At 55.3% G+C, this 12,233-nt stretch overlaps 6 protein-coding genes across 6 annotated transcripts; 4 read left to right on the top strand and 2 right to left on the bottom strand.

Moving 5' to 3' along the window:
• Positions 1 to 1,054: 1,054 nt before the first annotated feature.
• On the top strand, positions 1,055 to 3,796 carry B0H18DRAFT_999553 (guanine nucleotide exchange factor). The gene is made up of 7 exons (XM_048045571.1): positions 1,055 to 1,425; positions 1,484 to 1,597; positions 1,679 to 1,923; positions 1,980 to 2,237; positions 2,294 to 2,379; positions 2,432 to 3,144; positions 3,198 to 3,796. The coding sequence occupies exons 1-7, from the start codon at positions 1,338 to 1,340 to the stop codon at positions 3,503 to 3,505; spliced, it is 1,812 nt and encodes a 603-aa protein (XP_047895136.1). The 5' UTR covers positions 1,055 to 1,337; the 3' UTR covers positions 3,506 to 3,796.
• Positions 3,797 to 5,893, bottom strand: B0H18DRAFT_1210110 (uncharacterized protein). Its single transcript, XM_048036350.1, has 5 exons — positions 5,692 to 5,893; positions 5,403 to 5,642; positions 4,899 to 5,355; positions 4,144 to 4,850; positions 3,797 to 4,093 (listed from the first exon to the last, which is right to left on the bottom strand). The coding sequence occupies exons 1-5, from the start codon at positions 5,827 to 5,829 to the stop codon at positions 3,914 to 3,916; spliced, it is 1,722 nt and encodes a 573-aa protein (XP_047895135.1). The 5' UTR covers positions 5,830 to 5,893; the 3' UTR covers positions 3,797 to 3,913.
• Positions 5,894 to 6,004: 111 nt separating this feature from the next.
• Positions 6,005 to 8,149, top strand: B0H18DRAFT_999540 (GDP dissociation inhibitor-domain-containing protein). Its single transcript, XM_048045570.1, has 5 exons — positions 6,005 to 6,032; positions 6,088 to 6,203; positions 6,260 to 6,843; positions 6,895 to 7,479; positions 7,538 to 8,149. The coding sequence occupies exons 2-5, from the start codon at positions 6,148 to 6,150 to the stop codon at positions 7,969 to 7,971; spliced, it is 1,659 nt and encodes a 552-aa protein (XP_047895134.1). The 5' UTR covers positions 6,005 to 6,032; positions 6,088 to 6,147; the 3' UTR covers positions 7,972 to 8,149.
• Positions 8,135 to 9,412, bottom strand: B0H18DRAFT_999539 (uncharacterized protein). Its single transcript, XM_048045569.1, has 2 exons — positions 9,227 to 9,412; positions 8,135 to 9,143 (listed from the first exon to the last, which is right to left on the bottom strand). Exons 1-2 carry the CDS (start codon positions 9,312 to 9,314, stop codon positions 8,149 to 8,151), a joined length of 1,083 nt encoding a protein of 360 aa, XP_047895133.1. The 5' UTR covers positions 9,315 to 9,412; the 3' UTR covers positions 8,135 to 8,148.
• Positions 9,413 to 9,844: 432 nt separating this feature from the next.
• Positions 9,845 to 11,559, top strand: B0H18DRAFT_999537 (uncharacterized protein). Its single transcript, XM_048045568.1, has 3 exons — positions 9,845 to 10,106; positions 10,167 to 10,829; positions 10,907 to 11,559. Exons 1-3 carry the CDS (start codon positions 10,005 to 10,007, stop codon positions 11,393 to 11,395), a joined length of 1,254 nt encoding a protein of 417 aa, XP_047895132.1. The 5' UTR covers positions 9,845 to 10,004; the 3' UTR covers positions 11,396 to 11,559.
• On the top strand, positions 11,532 to 12,175 carry B0H18DRAFT_235501 (uncharacterized protein). Its single transcript, XM_048037237.1, has one exon. It carries the CDS (start codon positions 11,667 to 11,669, stop codon positions 12,093 to 12,095), a length of 429 nt encoding a protein of 142 aa, XP_047895131.1. The 5' UTR covers positions 11,532 to 11,666; the 3' UTR covers positions 12,096 to 12,175.
• The last annotated feature ends 58 nt before the right edge of the window (positions 12,176 to 12,233 follow it).

The raw sequence follows: 12,233 nt of genomic DNA, 5'->3' as shown, positions 1-12,233 counted from the left end.
AGACGTTTTACTTTCGTCGCGCACGCGCTCATGGGCGACAACAGGGAATGACTTTGATTTGCCGTCTGCAAGGACATCAGGCGTGGACGCAACCGTTCCGATGCCGATGATGGTGGGCGGGAAGGACGGAACACTGTCATCGTATTCGTCCCCGAGAGATGGATCGCCGTAGAAAGGTGTGAGCTGGATAGCATCAAGCAAAGCCATGCCGGCAGAAGGGCAATAGGCACGCGCGATGACGTAAGCAATAGTGCTGTCAGGTAAGACAGTGTCGTTTGGAGGGCTGTACACGCGCAGCTCAGCCGGAATGTCGCTGCCATTCGAGCATTCGATCAAGGTGGCGTAGTAGTTGTGGAACGTCGAAGTACCGCGTTGGCGGTTAGCGCTTGATGAACGACGGCCGTTGGTGAGGGCTAGAAAGCCGAAGAGAAGAAGGTTGGTCATCGCGGGAGTTGCGGGACAGCACGTCAAAAACGGCGGGCAGGCAGCGGGCAGAAATACAGTCGAACGCATAACAATAAGCCGTTAGATCTGATCGACACAAAGACAACAGGCAGCCTTACCGTTTTGGGAGACAATAACGAAGACAGGGGTAGAGGCACTGAGAATGCATGACAGTGTCATGCGCACAACAGACAGGAGGTACAGACGCAGAGGGGGGAAGGAAATGCGCGTCCTGCAACACAGCATGTGGCCATGCGCTGAGCGGGCGGGGACTACGACTTGATTGGAAGCGAGTCGGAGGGCGGTAGTGTTACAAAGCAGAGCCAGTTGCTGTATTCGGAAGGCAGTCGGGATGTGTCGCGCTTCCGCAGACTTACAGTCAATTGGTAGCGATGGTAAACACAGAAAAAAGACAGAGAGTAGTGCACCTTGGTAATGGCTAATGGCGCATAACGACGCATAACGACGCATAACTGCGCATCGACCAGTGGCCACATCGAGTTTTACTCAGCCACAGACGTAGACAGAAGCGCTGGGCCAAACAGGTGCAAACGAATTCACCGGATCTGCTTTAGTATACGAGTAATATCATGAGCGCCTGCGGTTGTCTGCCGCCAGTCTCAGCTTGGTCTCAACGTTCATGCCGACCACTTCATACCCTTCCCATTTTTCTCTATTCTGACGACCTCCGTGCTCTCTTTTCGCCCTAATACGCTGCTCCCACGCGCGACGATCAAGAATACGCCCGGCTTGTGCTTTCGAAGATCTGCGGAGAAACTCACCTCGAGCTCGCCTGCTTCTTTCGAAATTAAATACTTGCGCTAGAAGTACGACGGCGCGAGCTTACGCTTTCACGCCTTCCGTTTACGCTAGCTGCTGTCAAGCTACTGCCGATGTCCAATTTCCTCGGTGCCTACTCTGCGCTCTCGTCCTCCTCGCTGCGGCCGGAGGTGGCGTCTGTTCTCCAGTCGATAACGGACGGTATGCGCGTGGCCCTGCCTCCATCCGCTAGCAGCAATTGAATTTCTTTCTCGACTAGCATACCCTTCGCAGATCGATCCCGGGACGCGCAAGACGCTTGTACAGACAATTCTAGACGATCTAACGAAGTGTGGTTCCGGAAATGGGAAGAAGAGCAGGTTGACGGCCAAAGGTGAGTGTCTAACCGAGCGATATACACGAGGAGCGGGGGCCGCATCTCTGTACGTGAGGAAAGTCTAATGTACTTCCCCAGACGCCTTCCCTGCCTTGTTAGCTGTGAAGATACTGGGCAAGGAACCCGCAGGCTCGGAAGTCATCGCTACGTCCGCCAACCTTTCGACGCTCCTTGCGCTCTCTCGCTCTTTCAAAGATGATGCAGACGCGTCGAACGAGGCACTACGGTGCATCGCGAATGCCATGTTATTGATCAGTTACGCGCGAGATACCTACATACGGAGCGATGTCGGCGGCGGGGATGCCGCAGTTGAGCTGCTTGAAGTGCGTTTGAGATGGGTTGCCAGATCGCTTTGCCAACTCATTCGTTCTCACAACAGAAAAGCACGAACGCGGAACGTATCTTCCTCGCTTCGCGAATCCTTTTTCTATCCACGGTGTCGATGGCGTCTTCCGCCAACTTCATCCGTGCGCTCGTTGAGACGAAGCCGCCCGGGCACCCGGGTAATATCATCGAAATAATTGGCGTGAAGCTGGACTGCCTGTCGAGGAGCATCCAGACTAGCACGAAGCTATCACGAGAGGCGATGACCGACTTACTCAAGTTTACGTTTAATCTGTTGTTACACTATCCCAAGGTGCGTGCTGAACACGGCGTGGAATTGGACATGAAAGTTTACCATTTGTGGGCCAGATTGCAAACGACTCCGAGGAGATAATGAACAGGTCTGAGGATGAGGCTAAGATCATGGGCGACTGTTGGAATGAACGCCTCGACGGGTACGTTTGTATGTATTTGAGGATGACACACTTTGTACTGATACATGTGCAGCATCCTTCCTCCCCTTCTCCGATCCTTTAACGCCCTCCCACCCTCCTTCCCCTCGCCGCTCGTACCCCCGATGACACACATTATCCACTCACTCATCACCATCCCCGTCACGCCCTCCCTTCATCCGAAGTGGCTCCAATCGAGTCGCAGCGGCACTCCGCGCTCTCCTAAGAGTCGCGAGTCACCCTTCGGTTCTCCTCCGCAAAGCGCGAGTGCAAGCGCGAGCGGCTCGCCGACGCTCGGGCCCTCTAAGGACGCGAAGTATAGCGCTTTCGACCGCGCGATCTCTAAGCTTAGTGCCGGCCGGCGATCGCTCTCGCTCTCTCGCTCTACCTCACCCTCTCCGTCAGCGCCTGTGGACGTACTCCTTCGCGTATATGACCTGCTCGACGTGTCGCTCTCGCACTACCTTCCGGGAAGCATTGATCCCGACGACATGAGGGTGCGCGAAAAGTGTCGGGCGGAGGGAAATGCCAACTTGGACGACGTGCTTGTGCCGCTCGTCCTGCTCGTCAACAAGCTGTGCACGGCGGACGAAGGTTCACGGGCGCGCATGCGCGAGTGGGTGTTGCCCCCTGACCTCGATCGCACGACACCGCTCGAAGGACGCCCTGACCTCTTAGGCCGCTGCTTGAGGTTACTCGCGAGTGTGCATCATACGCGCCTGAAGTCGGCTACTGGTGAGATGCTCTACTCGATCTGCGACTTCGACGGTACGTGATTTTCTTTGATTTTGTCAGTGCCTCTCAAACGATGTACGCTTTAGCGAGTCTGCTTGCGTCGTACGTCGGGTACGGTAACGTCGCAGGCTTCCTCTTCCACAAAGGCATCACCGGCCAGCCCTCACGGCCGTCCAACGCTCCTGTCCCGCAGATAACACAGACGGGCGTGCCCATCAACCCGATCACTGGTATCGCAGAGGAAGACAGGCCGGAAATCGAGATGACCGATGAAGAAAAGGAGCGCGAGGCAGAGAAGTTGTTCGTCCTATTCGACCGTCTCGAGAGGAGCGGGGCCCTTCAACCAAATCAAAATCCGATACGCAGGGCAGCTCAAGAGGGTCGCCTAGGCTGAACGATCTCTTCAGTTCATCTCTCTTTCCATCTTCCAGCTGTTCTCCAACTTCTCCGGCTCCCCGAGAACATTGGCAACACTCTCGTTATCTTGCCTATTCTTATCTTCTTATTGCGCGGCAGTGGCATCCACACATTCTCAACTGAATTGCTTGTTTTGCTTTTAATACCCCCATCAGAATGTCCATTCCCCTACCGCCTAACTTACGCTTCTGTTTATAATGCTCTGTTCTGTTGCATGTCATGTCTGTCACCGTAGCTCTCCAACAAAGTAGCAGTATTTGATCAACGAGTATCGTGATCGTAAGACAATCGTAAGAAGGAAGAATCTGCGGCATACGTAGGATAAACCAACCAGTCGAGACGAAAAGCATAAGCATACAATGGGGTCTGTCTAATAATGCATGGATCAGTCGAAGGTAACCTTGGTACCTGCAGAGTGTGCGATGGCACCGTTGCGAGAGAAGCCTCTGCCACCACCGCGTCCGCGACCCCGATCGCCACCACGCCCACGGTCGCCACCGCGCCCACGACCTCCACCACGTCCGCGACCACCACGATCACCGCCGCCGAATCCGCCACCAAAGCCCTGGATGAGCGTCAGTTATGAAAATGGGTTATTGATAGGTCGAAACTCACTCGGCCCCTTCCACGACCGCCCCTATCTCCACCGCCGAAACCCCGGCCTCCACCGCCATTGGAATCCCTCGGTTGTGAGTAGTCCAGGCGGATCGCCCGACCCGCGATCTCCGCACCCGACGCGCCCTCGAACGCCTTCGTTGCCGAGTCGACGTCGGAGAACTCGACGTAACCAAAGCCCTTCGGCTTACCGGACTCCCGGTCCGTCGGCACGCGCACACTCTTCACCTCGCCATAATCGCTGAACGTCTCCCAGAGCGCATCCTCCGTGGCGTCCCAGCTGAGGTTACCGACGAAGAGTGTCGCGGACGGCGCGCTCTGACTGTCACCGAAGACCTTGGCGCGGCTCTCGCGCCGCTCACCGGCCGGCTTCGGTTGGCTCTTGTCGATGTTGACTGGGCGCCCGTCGATCTCCTTGCCGTTCAGCTTGATCGCGGCCTCTACAGCCTCCTCCGTGGCAAACGTCACGTAGCCGAAACCGCGCGACTTGCCCGTGTTGCGGTCCATCTGCACCCGCGCTTCGACGACCTCGCCGCACTCGGCGAACTCTTGCGCGAGCCAGTCATTGTCGACGTTCCAGGAGAGCCTCCCGACGAAGATCGCCTTGGTCGGCTCGGAGTCGTCAGTGGTGGCTGCACCGCCACTGGCCACCTTGGCCTTTTTCGCAGGGGCGGAGGAATCGTCATCCGCCTTGCGCTTCCCTGAAGCTAAAGGGTGTGAGAAAGACCATGGTGGAAAACTTGCTTGTTACATACCCTTCGAGGACTTAGCCGTCTCGTCCGCCATCTCAGCATCCTCATCCTCAGAACTCTCGTCGGAGCTGTCCTCGTCGGAGTCCTGCTTCTTAGCAGGTGTAGTCTTGGCCTGTGCAGCCTTTTGTTGCCCCGTCGTCTTAGGCGCTTCCTCATCGGAACTGCTGTCGCTCTCCTCTGAGCTCGAAGAGTCAGCCTTGGCCGGTGCTTTTGCGGGTGTAGCGGTCTTTGCGGGAGTCGGTACCACCTGTTTCGACGCTTTTTTCGGTAGCTCATCCTCGGAGCTGCTCTCGCTTTCACTCGAGGACGATGCCGCCTTCTTGGGCGTCGCCTTCAGTTGTGCAACCTTAGGCTTTTCATCCTCAGATTCGCTCTCGCTCTCGCTTTCGCTGGAGGGAGGCTTCTTGACCTTCCCGTTAGCCTTTGCAGGAGTCGACTTGGCAGCAGGGGCCGACTTCGCCTAAGTAAACATCAGCTGAGAACGCGAGGCAGAGAGCTGGTATTTACCTTGACATTCACCTTCTTAGGTGTCTCGACCACAGGCGACGACTCGTCACTGGATTCAGTCGAGGATGAACCAGCCTTAACAGCCTGGTGGTATTTTGTGAGCAGTGCAATGAAGAATATCGCTAGGGGTACTGCACAACATACCTGCTTGCCGTTAGCCTTTGGTGCCGGCTTCTCGTCCTCGGAGTCGCTCTCCGACTCGTCACTGCTCTCGTCCTTCTTTGAAAGCTTTGCTTTGGACTGAAGTCCGATGTTAGTACTCGACGATAGACCATCCCGAACAACGTACGTTTGCCTTCGCCAGAATTTCCTTCGACGACATGGGCTTAGTCTTCGCAGGGGCTGTCTCCTTCGCAGGGGACTTGGCGGCGCTCTTAGCGGCCTTCTTTTCGGCCTTTTTGTCTACCTTCTTGTCTGATTTGCCCATGTCGGAGGAGGAGGTTAGGAGAAGGAGGATGGAGGGAAGGCAGACGGGATGAATGGGATAAGTCCAAGGAGGAAAACAGAAAATTTCCCAAAATGCACGGAGCTTCGGAATCACGGTACTTGCCGGGCGCCTCTTCATGATCGCCTTTGGGCGCTTCTTACACTACCTGAGAGAAGTCTGACAGACAAGGGAAGTCGACCGCAGTAAGTACTTGCTTGTGCTTGAACTGCTACCTTCACGAACTCGAGTTCTTGCCAGGCAAACTCTTCAAATTATTGTCAATCTGCTCAGAAACGTTACCTTCTGGTACTCAGAACAATGGATGTCGATGCTGTGATGCTTGGCAGCGGACTGACTGAATCAATTGCAGCTGCGTGAGCACCGTGCCTGCATGTGTCCCGAGACCGACTATCTGAAGCGGCCATCTCAGCGCACTTTCCAAGGCAGGTTACAAGGTTGCACATATTGACATCAACACGTACTACGGTGGAGACGATGCATCCTTGACCATCGACGAGCTCGTCAGCTGGGCAGACGAACGGGCAGCCGCGGGACCGTCCAGTTCCTCGTACGTCTCCGCGCAGCGCACCAAGTTCACGTCCATCTCGCGGTCGGGCTCGTCATTGCCTCAGTCTCGTCAATATTCAATATCTTTGTCACCGACAATCATTCCCTCTGTTGGTCCGCTAATTGACTTGCTCATCGCGTCTGGTGTCTCGCGGTATGGCGGATTCAAGCTGCTTGAGAAGGTCGCCATCTACACCGGACCTGGCACCGTCAAGCCTGTCCCGGGGAGCAAAGAGGATGTCTTCAAGAACAAGGAGCTCTCTCTACTGGACAAGCGGAGGTTAATGCGATACTTGATGTTTGCTGCCGGTGACTTCGAGGGCAAGAAAGAACTTGAGGGCAAAGAGGAGGCTCCTTTCACGGATTTCCTGCGCGAGGTCTTCTCTCTTGACGGGCAGACTGCAGCTGCTATCGCATACGCACTAGCCTTCTGTGTCTCCGCCGTAGGTGAGCGTCCATACCGCCTGATCCGCATGAATCAGGTCTGACATCCACCAGATTCGACTCTACCCTCATTGCAGCGCATCCGGAAGTATCTCCGTTCGACAGGCCGCTACGGACCTTCACCCTTCCTCGTTGGCCATTACGGCGGCCTCGGCGAGATCGCACAGGGTTTCTGCCGTACAGCCGCAGTCAGCGGTGCAGCATATATTTTGGGACATAACGTTTCCTCCATCGAAGCCGCCAATCCATCGCAGGAAGGCCGGAAGTACAAGATCTCTCTCGAAAATCTCGACGAATCAATCACTTGCGACCTCCTCATCGCGTCGCCGGGATACCCCTCGCCCCAGCCGCCCAGCACTGACCAGATAGCATCTAATAGCCATCCCATCGCACGAGCCATAATTGTCATTGACCGACCTCTGTCGTTCTCGTCTCCTGAAGCGCCGTCCGAGAGCACCGTCGATCCGTCCACAGCTGAAGAAGCAGACCTCGAAGAGGCAGAACAAATCCCCCCGAAGCAGGAGCTAGACACTGCTCTGCTGGTCTTCCCGCCGTCGAGCCTCAAAGACGGCTCGTCCAAGGCTGCGGCAAACGTGCTGGTCACAGGCGAAGGTAGCATGTCCACACCGAAAGGGAGATGTAAGTCACGAACCGCGAGCATGCATATTCCTAACGCTGACATGTGCCCTCCGCACAGGGATCCTCTACCTGTCGTTACCGCTCCTCGACCAAACTGCCTCGTCCGCAGAAGCGCTCCTGCGCCCCTACCTCGACGCCACCCTCGGCCTAGCCGTCCCCGCTCCGACTCCCACATCCACGCCTACGCCCGCCGAACCCCTCTTCACGCTCTTCTACATCGAGCACCCGGACCCTAGCACGTCCGACGCGGATTCGCATTCGTCATCCGTGCTGAGGCCCGCGTCTACTTCGCCGCTCCTCCCGGAGCAAGCCGACTCAGCCACAACGGGTGCGGAGGCGCTGTTCTGGAGAGCGGTGGAGGGCTTGAAGGCTGCTGGGAGACGGCCGAGGCGGAGAGTGGGCGAAGGGGAGGATGCGAGTGAGGAAGAGGTGGAAGTTGAGGGATTCTGGCCGCCGTTGGACGTGGTGGATGATCCTTCGGAGGATTGGTGATCCTACAGCTACGCGGATGTGTCGATGCCGCTTGTCGATGACTCTGGTGTGCTCTAACCTGACTGAAACGTCGTGCATTTGAATAGTATAAGAGAAACCGAGTCACAGAGAGGAACACAGGACAAATCGATTGGTATTACTACTGTACTATCCGCGGGTCTACGGGCGCCTGATGCTTCACATATCCTCGGGAGCATCCCAGCTCTTGGTCGCCTCATCTACAAGGTCCAGGAGCTCGCGCATCATCGGGAGGTGTTCGAAGACGTCTGGTTTGCTAGGGCCACCTTTGGTCTTGGGATTCATCGCCGAACGCGCTGCTTGGGTGGGTGCCTGCTCCACGATCTTCCGCTTGTCACCAGTCCGAAGCTTCAGGGGCGATACAGACGAGAGTCTCTTCACAGGGCTAAGCAGGTCCAGTTCGTCGTAAGAGACCGCAGTGATCGACATCTCGTAACCAGGTGTGTCCGAATCGTCTTCGGAGCTGTCGTGGAAATGGTGGGTGCGGAGGGGCGTCGTCAACAGCGACTTCGTCGGCGACTCAGAGGCGAGCTTTGCAGTGAGGTAGTCCACCATCTTCCTCGGGCTAGGGCTCTCCGACTCGGAGAACGAATTCTCACTAATCGCGCAGACCGCCTTCGTTGAGTCGAACGACGCGAACGTCGCGCGTGCGGGGTTGACCTTCGTCTCCTCGGGGTCGTCGTACGGCACGGGTATTCCAGGCAGGCCGGTGCCCCCGTAGATAGCGTGGCGCCGAGTGGTCTGGCGCCGTCGGAGAGCACTGCTGGACGGAGGCGAGGCAAGAGAGTGCGACCGGCTGTGGGTGCCTCCTGGACCTTGACGCCGCTCGAGCTTGTTCCAGACGGGCGCGGACTTCAGGGGCGTCGAGGTAGAGAGCTCAGTGTGAAGACGGAGATCTGGGTCAGATGTTGCACTCGGGACGCCACTGGTGCGCGAGAGAGCATCGGAGTCCCCAGAGAGCGGTGGAGGGTCTTCGCGCGTCACTTTGGAGGACTTCACGGCGCATATAGTCGGCTTCCGAGCTGAGGTTGCAGCCTTTACAGGCGTAAGACGTTCGGGAGGACCAAGTTTCGCGCAGTAGTAGGATGCTAGAGAGTCCAGAGAAGACGACTGAGAGGGCGAGTCTTTCGAGAACCATTGTCCGAGATTACTATCTACGTAGAGCGAGTGCGTCGACTTCGGTCAGTCAGACAAGACGCGTCGCCGTAACCATGCCGATTGAGCACGATGCACTCACCGAGGACGGGGATGCGAAAGCCTTGAACGGCACAGACCCGAGAGACGTGTTCCTCCTGCTCCGCGGCCCGGGCACAGCAGACGACCATTCCTTCCCGTATCTCCTCTTCTCCTTCGCACAAGGCGAGGTCTTATTGTCGTTGCCATTTATTGTTTCTGTGGAACCGGGATCACCGAGTGCACGAGCTTGCTTTGGTGTGGACGTGACAAACGTAGGGCTCCCGCCTGGTATTGTTTCGAAGATTGCTGATAGAAGCGGACCATATCTGCCGCCGCTTCCTTTTTCTTCCGGAATAGCTGATTCGTTTCCAGTGGTATCTGTGTCGGGCTTCGTGTCCCTGGCCATGACGATCGCTGCCGAGCAGTACTTTTGCATCAGCAGATCTCTGAGTGAATAAAGGGCTGCTCGACCGCCACGGCGGTAAGCCACCTAGACAACGTTTCGAACTTCGTACCCCGGCGTTGATGTTGAGAGCAAAAGGTGAGAGCTCGAGAATTGACAGTCTTATGATAGTTGTCCCACTGGTTCGTGTTCGACTACTAGACCTGCCAGAACTGGACACGAGTAGACGCCCGGATATTAAGCGTCAAACAGAACTGAACGCCTTCCCGGATCCCACTCGCGATCAGTACCAGGACTCAGCAGTACTCAGTGGCGCATCGATTGCGTACGCTTCCCAACGTCTCTTTTGTTAACGACTAGCATGCCTTAGCGCGGGGAGATAGATAAAAGGCATCCCAGGACCGATGAACATGATAACTTGAACTGTACTGCCAAGATGGCCTGCATTCCGCCTGTTTCAGGCATCTCATCGCAGAAAGCGCAGCGGCAGCGGCGATTGCCCGCAAACCCACATAGCTGCAAGAACACATGCAAACTGGTAAGAGTGTTTGTTATGCTTGGGGTACAGCGGCCGAAAGCTGAACTCCTTCTCATGAAGTGTGCTACCAAGTTCGGTACGGTTGCGGGAAGAGACTGGTTCGGTGCCGCTGCAACGCTATGCGCCGATCTCATCACGGAATTACGACCCGATCTTCTGTGGGACAACGAGGGAGCAGAGATGGTTCAGCAGTTCATCGCGGACATGCTGAAGTTGGCTCAGCCTCAGGTGTCAACTGTGTTGTTGACAATGTGGATCATATCTTCATGGACTCGAGTCGCTGAGTGTGAGTTGAAGAAGGCTGACCGACGGCCGTACTACAAGATGGTCTTCACAACATCATTCCATGCTGCAAACAGCTGGCGCGTTTTCCAAAGTGACCCGGGCTTCGCGTACGACTGGGTAGAGCCCATGGAGTGGTTTTCCGCTTCTACCTGGTTCGCAGACTTTCAAGTTAGTGCAGAACACACTAATCGGTACACGTCGCTGTTCAAGGGGTACATGGAGCTCATCTACAATGAAGTCTTCCCAGATTCAAAGGCAGATTTCCTGGACCTGATATCTACACCTGTGGACAAGCTAAATGATAACTTGGAATGCCGTCTGCGAGAGAACATACGTCAAGCTTACTCGAGCCGTGGCATAGACCCAGACAAAAGACTTAACGATCTTCAGGCTCTGATACACAAAGCTCCGTCCGATTCATCGCTACCTACATGGAAGGTCAGCATCGCCGTCTCCGGCTCGTGTCAGACTTTTGCTGTGTACAGTACAAAACTGATGTACGCGTGTGTTTGCAGGATTCGGTCATACAGCTGAGCATAGTCGTGGACAAATATCACAATGCAGACTCGGAGGCGCAAACCTTCAATGACAAGTCTCAACGTCAGCGCCGAATAATCATTGGTTTTTCGACCACAGGGATTCCACCCGTAATGAATCTGTTGAACAAGTATGCACCACGTGGATTAGTGACGCCAATCCAGTCGCATGAAAACAATCCCATCGAGTACTATGCCTTTCCGCCCAAGTTGGCACTTCAAATATTAATGGAATGGTCTGACATGTGTGGAGACATAATAAATGACAGCGTCCCGAAGGAAGCCGCCCATACCGTGACGAATGCGAATGCCACAACACCCCACGGGCCCTCTCCGAATGGACGTCGCCCATCATCATGGCTTGAGCTAGAGCAGGAGCGTCGTCTGCCACCACGCAGGCGGAGCCCATTTCCTGGACAACCAATCCCACCTCCATGTTCTCCTAGCATTGGTGATCCATCGTCGTGAAAAACTTTAGAGCCTTAAGGGGGCTGGCATCGCTGAAGGTCGCTTCGCGCTGTCTACATACTAGTAGCACGCGCACTGGTGCTTGCCCATATAATCCCGTTACACAATATACGAATATATATATCAGGTGTCGCCTTCTATGCATCCTCCTCAGACAACTATATATGTGATCATGAAGTTCACATGATTGGTCACTAAAGGTATTCATCCGAGTCATCTAGTAGCTCGCCTCGCAGCAGGCCGCCGCGTGCACTGCCTAGAAGTGAACTACATGAATAGAATGCCTTGTAAACTGATATCTTCGTGCATGGGTCTCCATGTAACTGAACAAAAGCCTAAGGTAAACAAACTTTCAGGAAGTGCTGCGCCGAGAGTCGCGGTGGCGCGACCACATACGCACATCCGCGGGGGAAAATTCACTGGCTGCATGCCATGTTACTTCGCCTGTACTGTACCTTCGGCACCCGATCTCAACGACGTCAATAAGTCTTGCAGACTCTGTCGCAGCTTCTTCACCCAATCGTCCTCATCAGACGACGGAGCGGGCTACATGCGCCTCCTTGAGTGTTTCGATTTTCAGCGAGTAATCGTAACATGTTCACCATTTGGTCGAGGAGGAACTGGAACAAGAATGAGTAACGACAACAGGACAAAAGCAAGCACAGGATCCACACTCACTTCCGCCTCATCTATCGTCTGAAGCAATAATACAAGGGCCGAGGTGGCTCAGGTCAGTCAGGCTACCTGGGTGCATCAGTTTGAACATGTTGCTCGACACACTGACCAAGATAATGGGACCCCTGTGCGCCGTCACTCATTTTGAATTCCTACACATTGA

This window comes from Fomitopsis serialis (assembly GCF_022376445.1).
Source record: "Fomitopsis serialis strain Sig1Antser10 chromosome Unknown B0H18scaffold_22, whole genome shotgun sequence".
In the NCBI taxonomy this organism is placed as follows: domain Eukaryota; kingdom Fungi; phylum Basidiomycota; class Agaricomycetes; order Polyporales; family Fomitopsidaceae; genus Fomitopsis; species Fomitopsis serialis.
Note: the sequence above shows the minus strand (reverse complement) of the source record. Positions and strands in the feature narration are given on the sequence as shown.